We start from the raw sequence: 12,111 nt of genomic DNA on the forward strand, positions 1-12,111 counted from the left end.
TTTTTTTTTTTTTTTTTTTTTTCAATTAGCATCTTTTTTTTAATGGACCGTCAATCCAAGTTGTTGGATGAAAGCTGGTTTGTAAGCAAGTTTATGCTCAAAGTAGACAATATCATACCATTGTGAAAATCGGTGATTCCTAACACAAGTCATCAATAAGTCGGAGAGTTGATTAAAGATGATTATCGAGCCATAGGGATAAGAAAAGGATCAATCATCCAAAGAGATCAAATATGCTACAGAACAAGGTTTCCGACCCGCGTGTTAATTATATCTACAAGAGAAAGAATCTTATTATACATTAGATATTATATTTGTAATGACTCATACTCAAGATTCGAAATCTGGGTTCGACACTTGATGGCCACAACATTCTCCTGCATCCCTTGTGACATGGTCACGTTACTAATGGTATCAGAGCAGTACCTCTCCCATTAAGATGTGGTTCGAGTATGAACTAAAGAAGAAGTTAGTGGACATGTGACACTCGAATAAGGGAAGGGTGTATGAATGAACCAATACTATATATACCATCCACATATAACCGTTTTGATCGAGACAATTTTGATACAAACATAGATGTGTAATATTATCTTTATATTTTTGTGATACCACTAACAAAGCAAGGCAAGAACAAAGTAATAATTTTGACATTTGTGGGACAAAGAAGGAAATGAAAGGCAGTGAGTGGTTCATCTTTTGTAGTAGTTGGTTACTAATAGCAACGCCGCCCACCAAATGAGTGCGTTCACATGCAAATCCACCGGTGATTTTAAAGGTAAATGCTCCAATTATTATTACATTTGTTCTTTCTCATTTTTGTTTATGGATTAGAATAAACATACTTCTAAAATTCATAGAGAAAATATTGTTGAAGTATATTTAGAAAAAGAAATCAAGGAGGACTATTTTTTAAAATTATTGAATGTATGAGAATTACCGAAATGCCCTTAGGATGAATAGGACTCTCGAGCCGATCAGGTACAAGCTCCCCAGTTGTATGCGTATTTTAATGTTTTTCACTATGTAAGAAAGGAGGATGAAATGTTGTGATATGTGTTCTGGGTATTTGATGGATGCTATCCCCTTTTTGAGTTTGCATGAATGTTTATGTTATGCTTTTTGCACTTTAGGTAAACGATAGGAATAGATTCCTAACAAAACGTGCATTAATGAACCAAGTTAAAGTTAGGGCATTACAACTAGAGCGGTTTCCATGTTGACATAGGTTAATATGTTTTTAGTAGACCAATCACCTTAAGATCGTGAGCGGTGATTAGAGGTCTAGACTTAAGTGGATCTAAATAATTGGTTTAAACTCGAGGAGCTAACTTCGAGTGATTAGGAAACGCAAGATAAGATCTAAATTGTCTACACACCCTAAGATCTTACTAAACCTCCAAAGTTTCACAATTGCAGTATTCTTGGCTACAGACTAGCGATTGTGCGGCACTTGTTCTAACCCAACAAATAAGTCAACCGTGTCAAAATTGAATTTCGCGAACAATTTTGATGTAGGGTCGAGCCTCGAGCCACGTTTTGAGAGAAAAAGGTTTTGGATAATGTGGGCAAGGAAAATCAATTGCATTGAAAACATTTAGGCAAGAGAAATTGCAATACTTGGTCGGGGTAGGTTTGATGACTACTTTTTTCCCTTATAGTATATTTTGAGACAATTGAGGTCTGGCAAGATTAGACATGGTTTCACCGAACACTCATAGAACAAAAATAAACTTAAGAAAATAATACAACATGAAAGTAAGTAAAGGGGTTTAGCGTCATGGGCATGTGGCCATGGGAAAAATGTCCTGGATGAGCATGACCATGACACACAGCACAGTAGGAAATTTTAGAGAACTTATGAGCCCACTATCAACGTGAATGGTATCAATTTGAGGAGCCACTAGTTTGTGTAAGATAAACTAGCCTTGAGAGTGGACGAGGAACGACAGAAATAGTTGACTTGAAGATTAACTATTACAACAACCCGAATTTTGAGGTTTCCAATCTCGAGCGGTGACTAGAAAGACCAGACAAACAATAAACAAATGAAGGCAAAAACATAGTAAAATTTTGCGCGAATTAAAGACATACAACCATTATCAAAATCCAAAATCTAAAATAATACAAAACAGGTGTTGTTTAGGTTATTTATAAAAGGGGAACGAGAACGGAATACAAAAGTGTACAAATGACAACCCATAAAAATATAGACTACATTAACACCTCTTATACCCCTCTGTGACAGCACAACTTTCGAGAATTCCTCCACCTTCATCGGTACCTGCATTCACTTGGAAAAAAGAGAAAAGGGTGAGTTTAAAAAAACTCATTAAGCAACTTATTTGCAAGCTCTCATCATATCCATTTTTTAGTAGGTTTTCAAGGCTTTTCTCTAGGCTTAATAAAGTTTGGGTCTATTCCTACAACTATCTATGGGCATTTAGGCAATTTACATATCGTCTATCATTTTCAGGACATTCGGGGCGAACACCTCGAGGCTAATCCAACCTCAAGGTACTCTCAAATAACCTCTAATCGTCGTTCAAGATTCTATGGTGCTCGGACTACTGGAAGCTATTGACCGAGGTTAACTAAAAAACTGCCCTAACTCTAGCATCCTAAACTTAACTTGGTTCAAGCTATATTCCTACAATCACCTAAAAACAAATTCATAATTTAGAAACATACCATCAAAGTCAACTAGAATATATCCATTAATTACTCCGAGACAGATCACAATGTCTCATCCTCCATTATATCACAGCGGAATGCATTAAAATAGACATGCAACTTAAATTCCTATCATATGGGCATTTTCGTAATTTTTTATAACATACATTGTTCACTTATCTAAAATTGGTCATTACAGTCCTAAAGATGCATATTCTAACCACTTACAAGTAGAAGGTCGGAGCATTAAAATTGGTCACTTATCTAAGTTTGGAATGAACATGCTCCCATGGTAGAAGGTCCCAGCAATCCCTACAAGTATTACTTGCCTAAACTCCAAGCTTACTTTTTTGCATATTGAAAGCTCCAAAATTTTTGTAAAATAACTTGTAGGTCCTGATTCAAGTGAAATTAATATCAATATCGAAATTGGGATGAAAAATAATAAAAAATATAAAAAAGGAACTCACTCGTGCGTCCATACAGGCAAAGGAGAACGAGTATGCACAATTGTCACAGTCCTGCTTGTCCAATACTTGTTGCTTGTGGCCATGTTTTGGATGCCCTGGTCATACTTATCCAAGGCATGTTGTCTATGGTCGTATGTTCATTCCAAACTTCTTTTACTTGCTTTTATGTGTCGCTAGGTCTTTACTATTCATATCATATCAATACGAAGATATATAACCGTTCACCAAAATCATATCTACACTCGCCAAGGCTAAAATGTGCCAATACTATGGAAAGATATTACTAGGCGTTTAGCCTATAACATTATTTTCTCTCAAATTATTTGCAACAAATTTACTCGCTCACGTCTTATAAAATATTTTCTGTCAAACGTGACTCGAGGCTTGATTATATGTCAAGATTATCCATAAAGTTTGATTTTCACGTGGTTGACTTGTTCGCTGGGTTAGAACAAGTGTCGCATAATCGCTCTTCCGCTGCCGCAAGAGTGCAATTATGACAAGTGGTATTAGTGTTGAGTTAGCTCCTTGAATTATAGTAATCAAACATATCTGCTGAAAACAACTAGGTAAGTCTCAAACTGACTGAATCACGGAGATCAAAGATCAATTGCTCTATTTGAGTGAAGTTCCTGATGGAATGGGGCTTTTGAAGTCTCAAATGAACAAGATTGATGCTAAAGCCAACATGATCGATAAAATGGCAGGTCGCCTTGAGGCAATGCCGATTCGCGAATTAATGGTTAGGATCGAGGTCACAACTGTTGGTGACTTCGAGCATGGGGATAGCTCAACAGGCTCTGTTGCCTAGATGGATGAACATATCGAGGGCCTAGGCAATGCCCAACAAACAATCATTTAGATTTTCTTAAAAATGTATGAGATTTAAGAGTAGCCCTCGAAGTGGTTAGGGCTGGAGTGGCAGATCTGAGCGCCAAGTTAAATCTCACCATGAGAGTAGTGGGAACCAAACTTCAACTGAGAGTGCAATCCAATTTGACAAGGTGAATGTCTTGAAACCTAAGCCCTTCCACAAAATTGGGGCACCTAGTCATCTTGTCATACTACCCTAACTAGACTAGTCGTAGCTCAAAAATACTAGTGCTAGACTAGAAAGGGTAGTAGAGACCTTGTTGACATCGTTTATACTACTAATAGTCTAGAGAGTTACCTTCGTCATTATTGGGTACCGTGGAGGTCTACTAGGCTCTTAAAAGTGCCTAGGCAATTTAAATCTGGTCTCTCGTTTCTAGAACGTTTATGACTAACTCTCGGGCTAATCCATTCTCTGGGTGCACAAAAGTCTACAACTCTGATCACCACTCACGATTCTAGGGTGCTTGGTCTACTAAAAATAAACTGACCTAAGTCAACTTGAAATCTTCTTAGCTTTAGTGCTCTAGTCTTATACTAATTCTCTTGTGCATGCTTTGTCAGGGAGATTATTCTATCGATCACCTAAAGCATGTTATTCATAATCTTAACACTCGTGTAAAATTATTAGGGAGAAAATTCTATCAATCATATAAAGCACCAAAATCATAAGCAGAACATTCATTCAAACTCAACGAAACGATAACATCCATTAGTCACTTAGAGACAGATCAAAATAGCAAATCAAAGCACAGATTACAATATCTCATCCTCTTTTCTGACAAAGTGAAAAGTATTTAAAACAACATTCCTCTCAAAATCTCATCCTAAGAGCATTTTGGTAATTTTTTACATCTTACATAACTTACTCGTTTGAATTGCTTAACTCAAATTCTAGTCATGCATAATCCCTCCTCACTCTGCGAAAAGCATAAAATCTAGTATGCATCTCAAAATCGCATCCTAAGGGTATATCATAATTTTTCATAACATACATGGAATGCATTCTCATCCAAAATAGCACTTCTAAGTGGCTAATAAGAAGGTCTGGCGTCAAACACGCCGATGCACTCTTGGTTCAACATGTGGCGCACGTAGACTGGCACATCCGTTCAGGTCAATTTAATGTTAGGAATAGTGAACCTCTACATTAATTTGATATTGTCTACTTTAAACATAAGCTCTTGTGGGTTTGTTTTTGGATTCTCCAAAAGACCTTATTACCAATGAAGATAGTTTCACTCACTTATATACTTTTGATCTTCCCCTTAATTAGCCAATGTGGGACTCCAACTATCTTCAACATTTGGGTCGGCTGATTCGAGTCGAAGCTTGGGTAGAGTGCATGCGATTTTAAGTGGACGAGTTAGGTCAAAATGGTCTGTGGGTCCTCCTCAACCTTTGAGATGTGTGCCTCCATTTGCTTTTGACGCATATCCACATCTGGCAGCCACGTTCCACCATTACTTGTTTGACGCATTTCCGCTCCTCATCGGCCCACGCATACGCATATGATTTACAAAATTCCTTTAGTTTTCGATTTTTATTCTTAATTTTTTAATTTTTTATATCTTTTTCTACGAAACTTGAATCAATTTATTTCTTCACCAAACTTGTAAAGTTTTAATTCATCTTTCCAAAAGAATAATTTTCATTCCATTTCATTAAGTGTGAAAAGAAATAAATGCATTCAAAATTGGTCCAAAACACATAACATATTATTCTTGGTGATCACCAGAACTCAAATTCTGATTTAATTTCGGCTTTATTCACGAAGGTTGTGTAAAATCACTTCAAAAACAACATATTAAAATTTTAGAACCTAATTTCAAGTAAATCGCTCAAATCCGGAGAAAATCAAGATCAAAATCTTGAAAATCATACTTCCTATTCTTCGTTGATTCTGGAGAGATTTGAGCGATTCTAATTTCTAAATTGGTTCGTTTGAAGTCACTGAACATTTATCATAATCACTCCTCATTAGGAAAAAGGGGTCTTTTGCCACTCGGGATTGACTTTAATAGTTATGAAGCGAAAAATAGTAGACATACATTCAAATTTGGTTAAGTTCCAAAACATAGACATATTAAATAGACTACCAGAGTCATTTTCACCCCGCAAATCAAAGTATAAACTCTATAAACTCTTTTACTAAAGTATAAACTCTATTGTCTCTTTGTATAAACTCTATAAACTCTTTCACTAAAGTAATAACTCTATTATCTCTTTTACTCATAATTCAAAATTGATTATGCACGCATCCTTTCTTTGTATTCTTTTTTACCAGTCAAGGAGATCACGTTTTAAAAAATATCATCTCAAATTATTTTTTCTTTTGAGTTTAATAGTTATGAATCGAAAAATAGAACGATTGATTTATACCTTATCCACTCCGCTATATTTGAATGGACCTCCAACATTCAAATAGATAAATTTGTTTCCACAAGCTTCCCTTGTTCGACAATTAGTCTACTCCTTCCTTTGAGGACAAAGGTTTGTTACACTAGGAAAAAAAAAATCAATATACATGTAACTCACTTGCAACTCACGCCCAACGACGAATTCGAAGGCAACTTTGATAGATGAAAAAGATCACTACTAAAATTCATAAATTTTAAATTTACTAATTATCATGAAACAAAAAAATGATGCAGTCCTAAGATAGCAAAAGATATTAATATGTTTTGTCATGTCATGTCACTGTTGCTTTAGCCTGAGTCATTTAGAACCATTTAAAAAACTTCATAGACTAAAAATGCCTATTTTGAAACTATAGTTACCGAATAGATATCAAACTCAAATCTTATTCTACAACTAGATGTGAATTAGATATCAACTTCAAAGGGTTAAAACAACCTCTTGTTGGCATATCAGCACAGATCAGTAGAGCCCTTTGGGCATACCAAAGACCTCCAATCGAGACATAAACAAAGCTATCAAAATCAACAAAAAAGATATCACAACAACTCGAACATAGCAACCAAAAATGCTAATAGAAGAGGCAGTGTTCATCAACCTGCTTCGCCATAGTTCTAAGGAAGAAAACCTTACTTTCTCAACCTTATATCTGGAACCACCAATTTTCACAGCGTCCAACTTCTTTGCTTTAGTGGCTTCTCTCCTTTTCAATCTGATTCTCCTATTTGCAAACCCTTGGCTTGGTAGCCATTCCAATCCGTCGTTCGCCTCAGTCTGAGATTCTCGCGTTGTGTCTGATCTATGGAAATCCAGTGGCATCAGATCTGAAGCAGCATTGTAAGGTGCCGTGTCGAGGTTTATAATGTCGTCTTTTAGTATGTCGGAGTAGAAATCATCAGAACCATAATCCTGAATGCGAGAAAGCGGGACTTTACTAATCGACCTGTTGGGTGTTCTTTTTCTCTTGAGAATCTCATGTTTCACAAATCTACTTAGGCATTTAACTAGCTGAATGTCTAAACTAGGTCCAACTAAATATATAGCTTTGAGAGTATATGTGATGAAATGAAAGTCTAATAGAGTCCCCTTGCCTCATTTCTGGGATGAAATGAAACCTGGGAATCTCTAGTAAATGGTTTCCTTCACAAGATTAGTAAGAGGAGTCCCTAGACATTAGCAGATCCGTTGCACAACAGTAGTACGAAGAACAAGACTACTGGTGACAGGATGTTAGAATTTACCTTCTGCCCATCAGAGCATTCCACAAGTGCAGCTTCTGCAGCATCTTTTTGATTGGATTCAGATGTAGAATCAACCTGCTCGCCAGAATGAGCTTGCAAAGAGGATAGATTCATTTGACTACAAGAAGCTCGGTTTGAGCTACTATGTTGACGAAATTCATTATTCCTCCTGAGGCGGCAAACAACTAGAAAATCCTGCATCATACAAAAGATAGTTTGTCAATTTTGTAGCAGCACAAGCCCACAAGCCCACAAGCCCACAAGCCCACAAGCCCACAAGCCCACAAGCCCACAAGCCCACAAGCCCACAAGCCCACAAGCCCACAAGCCCACAAGCCCACAAGCCCACAAGCCCACAAGCCCACAAGCCCACAAGCCCACAAGCCCACAAGCCCACAAGCCCACAAGCCCACAAGCCCACAAGCCCACAAGCCCACAAGCCCACAAGCCCACAAGCCCACAAGCCCACAAGCCCACAAGCCCACAAGCCCACAAGCCCACAAGCCCACAAGCCCACAAGCCCACAAGCCCACAAGCCCACAAGCCCACAAGCCCACAAGCCCACAAGCCCACAAGCCCACAAGCCCACAAGCCCACAAGCCCACAAGCCCACAAGCCCACAAGCCCACAAGCCCACAAGCCCACAAGCCCACAAGCCCACAAGCCCACAAGCCCACAAGCCCACAAGCCCACAAGCCCACAAGCCCACAAGCCCACAAGCCCACAAGCCCACAAGCCCACAAGCCCACAAGCCCACAAGCCCACAAGCCCACAAGCCCACAAGCCCACAAGCCCACAAGCCCACAAGCCCACAAGCCCACAAGCCCACAAGCCCACAAGCCCACAAGCCCACAAGCCCACAAGCCCACAAGCCCACAAGCCCACAAGCCCACAAGCCCACAAGCCCACAAGCCCACAAGCCCACAAGCCCACAAGCCCACAAGCCCACAAGCCCACAAGCCCACAAGCCCACAAGCCCACAAGCCCACAAGCCCACAAGCCCACAAGCCCACAAGCCCACAAGCCCACAAGCCCACAAGCCCACAAGCCCACAAGCCCACAAGCCCACAAGCCCACAAGCCCACTCCTACCAGATATTGTCATTTCTGGGCTTTCCCTTTTGGACTTTCCCTCAAAGTTTTAAAACGTGTCCACTAGGGAGAGGTTTTCACGCCCTTACAAGGAAGCTTTCACTCCCCTCTCTAACCGACGTGGGATCTTACAATACACCCCCTTAGGGGCCCAGCGTCCTCGCTGGTACACCGCCTAGTATCTAGCTCTAATACCATTTGCAATAGCACAAGTCCACCGCTAGCAGATATTGTCCTTTATGGGCTTCCCCTTCTGAACTTCCCCTCAAGATTTTAAAACGTGTCCACTAGGGAGAGGTTTCCACACCCTCGTAAGGAAGGCTTCATTCACCTCTCCAACCGTTGTGGGATCTCACAATCCACCCCCCTTGGGGCCCCAGCGTCCTCACTGATATACTACCCGATGTCTGACTCTAATACCATTTGCAACAGCCCAAGTCGACCGCTAGTAGATATTGTCCTTTTTAGGCTTCCCCTTCCGAACTTCCCCTCAAGGTTTTAAAATGTGTCCACTAGGGAGAGGTTTCCACACCCTTATAAGGAAGGCTTCGTTCCCCTCACCAACCAATGTGAGATCTTACAATCCACTCCCCCTTAGGGGCCCAGCGTCCTTGCTGGTACACCGCCCAGTGTCTGAATCTAATACCATTTGTAATGGCCTAAGCCCACCGTTAGCCGATATTGTACTCTTTGAGCAACCCTTTCGGACTTCCCCTCAATGTTTTTAAACGCGTCGCTATAGAGAGGTTTCCACACTCTTATAAAAAATGATTCGTTCTCCTCCCCAACCGAGATGGGATCTCAAAATTTTTTTTGTCTAAACTCAAAATGCTCAATGTGCTTGCAAGGTGCTAGAATTGGAACAAACATTCTTCTAAGTAAGACCAATAAGAAAAGTAATTGAAAGAATCAACTCCTAGCTTCTTTGTGACAATATATCAGTGACTATATTTGAAGGAAAGATTTCAGAACAAAGGCAAAATGTAGTTAACAACATACCTGAGCTTTATCCTTGTTATATTCATGCATAATCCACTCTGTTCTTTCCCCTTTGGGTGCACGGCCAGTATGGAAAACCAGAGTCCTCTTGGTTCCAATAACATTGGAACCTGACTTAACATTACGTTCTTTCCCTGTAGCTTTCCAGTAGCCTAAATCAGTAGCTCTCCTGGTCTGATTACCATTTGGGTACTTCTTTCCACGAGGGGAGAAGAAGAACCATTCATTATCTGATTGAATTATAGACTTGGCTGATTACATGAAGAAAGAAAAAAGAAAAACATCCCCTAATCAAACACCAGAAAAAGCACAACCAAATTGGAAAGCATGAATCAAGAACAATCGAAATAGCCGCCAATAAGCATAATAGATTCGATGTAGGGTTTTCGACAAGGGCTCTAAGAATCAAAGACCATTGAAAAAAGCAACACTGACCAGGTAAGTCCCAGGGTTCGTACTTGTAAATTTCGACCTCCGCGATGATTTCAACGCTCTTCTCGTAGCCATCTAATTTCTTCTTGAGATAAAACGAAATCAACTCCTCATCGGTCGGCGAAAAGCGAAAACCAGGAAACATAGACGAAACCGCCATTGAAAGCTGCAGTTCCTTGGAAACTCCATTCTCAGAAGCAGCCGCCATTGCCAAATAGCTCGAGTTTTCAAATCACAAAAGGTGAAACAAAGGAACGAATTCGTATCTTCTTCGAGGGCTTGCGGTGGGAGAGAGGAAAAAAAAGCTTGGGAGAATTCTTCGCTTTGAGCGCATGTGAAAGGGATTTTGTTGAGGCATTAGAAACCTTGAAGAAAGTGAAATGACGCATGGGGGTTGATTTGAGCGGTGTATGTAGACAGTCGGATCGGAAATTGATGGCTATGTTGGCGCCGTTTCAATGGCGATAGGGTTCTTTGTTGAAGGGAAATAACGGTGGAGTTTTGGATTCATCCATGGGCGAGAAGTCAGCGCAGCAGGGGTGACTTGTTACCTCATTGGCCATGCCCATACTTCTCTGTCTCATGTGATTTGGGCTCTCAAGCTTTGTTCCCTTTTGTAAGAAACAAAGAAAGTGACTGAAATAGACTCATTGGTGGCTATAGGAAGGTTGAAATTGAGTTGTAAATGGTACTATCGAACCCGTTTGATTTTTATGATTAGTTGTCACGTTAATTTATGTCCTTCGTTTTTGTACATCCTACATCGGTTAGAGAGGAGTACAATTTATAAATATAAAGGTGTGGAAACCTTTCCTAATAAATACGTTTTAAAAACATCGAGAGGAAGCCCATGAAGAAACTCTAAAAAGGACAATACCTGCTGCGGTAGGTTTGGGTCATTACAAATGGTATCAGAGTCAAAGGCGATGTGTCAGCGAGGAAGTTGTTCTTCGAAGAGGGGTAGACATGAGGCGGTATGCTAGTAAGAACGTTGGCCCCGATGTGAGTGGATTTAGTGAGAGTCCCACATTGATTGCTAGAATGCTGGACCCTGAAGGGGGTGGATTGTGAGATTCAACATCGGTTGGAGAGGCAAACGAAACACCCTTTATAATAGCATGAAAATCTTTACTTTAAGGGAAAACACAAATAGGACAATATCGGTTAATGATGAACTTGAGTCGTCATAGTTTTTTATAGGATACTTCATAGCTTAAATAATGAGGAGTGCATTCCCTTCATGAAACCATCATAATGTTAATATCTAAAGAGCAACTCGAGCATGCCCACCAACTACTTAATCTATCCCTGTGGCCCTATTAAAGTGGATTTACAATGCAACAAACTTGTTCAGGGTGCCCCGACCATTTTCACACACAAAAGTAGCACTCATCATGAGTTAAATTACTTAGATAGTCCATCATCTCCTCTAAGGACGAGTTTACGAAACCATAGCCTAAGCTCTAGACCTATCCCTACACATAATAGTAACTCCTCATGTTGCCACACGTGTCATCCTATTTGACCTCGGTTAACCTCAACAGTACGAGCTTACTAGATGTCTTTTGACCTAGGTCACAAAATAGTATTGTTGAGGTACTAGAGATAAATAAGAGGCGTTCGGATGCGAGTGATATCGTTCATGCTCCTAGCACCTTCATAAGTCATCTGAAATTTCCTTTATAATACAAGATACGTTCTTTAAATGTTCAAATAAGCTCAGTAGGGAGATGACGTTCATCAATCAGAACACCGATCGCAACTTCCCATCCCTCTTTTAAGAGACCCAAAAGCAATAAAAAAAAGCATGCATCTTAAATTCTCATACTATAGGCTTTTTTTTTTTTTTTTTCATAAGATAACTTTATTACCCAAATTATCCTTCTTCGGTCATAATCATGCATATTCTAACCA

The 12,111-nt window shown here is 39.7% G+C and overlaps 1 protein-coding gene across 4 annotated transcripts; it reads right to left on the reverse strand.

Annotated features, from left to right (window-relative positions):
- Nucleotides 1-6,852: 6,852 nt before the first annotated feature.
- LOC111471657 (NAC domain-containing protein 89-like) lies at nt 6,853-10,780 on the reverse strand. 4 transcript variants are annotated; one of them, XM_023117374.1, is made up of 4 exons: nt 10,201-10,780; nt 9,766-9,995; nt 7,676-7,870; nt 6,853-7,343 (listed from the first exon to the last, which is right to left on the reverse strand). In XM_023117374.1, the coding sequence occupies exons 1-4, from the start codon at nt 10,403-10,405 to the stop codon at nt 6,897-6,899; spliced, it is 1,077 nt and encodes a 358-aa protein (XP_022973142.1). In that variant the 5' UTR covers nt 10,406-10,780; the 3' UTR covers nt 6,853-6,896. The 4 variants fall into 4 exon arrangements, with proteins under 4 accessions (XP_022973142.1, XP_022973141.1, XP_022973144.1 ...); XM_023117373.1 differs by having other exon boundaries at nt 9,766-10,016; nt 10,201-10,778; XM_023117376.1 differs by having other exon boundaries at nt 10,224-10,384.
- Nucleotides 10,781-12,111: the final 1,331 nt, after the last annotated feature.

Source organism: Cucurbita maxima, unplaced genomic scaffold, assembly GCF_002738345.1.
Source record: "Cucurbita maxima cultivar Rimu unplaced genomic scaffold, Cmax_1.0 Cma_Scf00054, whole genome shotgun sequence".
Classification (NCBI taxonomy): Eukaryota; Viridiplantae; Streptophyta; class Magnoliopsida; order Cucurbitales; family Cucurbitaceae; genus Cucurbita; species Cucurbita maxima.

Coding starts and splice junctions, on each gene's coding strand:
- LOC111471657 (XM_023117373.1), bottom strand. CDS start 10,405: ATGGCGGCTGCTTCTGAGAATGGAGTTTCCAAGGAACTGCAGCTTTCA. Junction 10,017..10,200: donor CGAACCCTGGGACTTACCTG/GTCAGTGTTGCT, acceptor TCATGTAATCAG/CCAAGTCTATAATTCAATCA. Junction 7,871..9,765: donor ATAACAAGGATAAAGCTCAG/GTATGTTGTTAA, acceptor TGTATGATGCAG/GATTTTCTAGTTGTTTGCCG.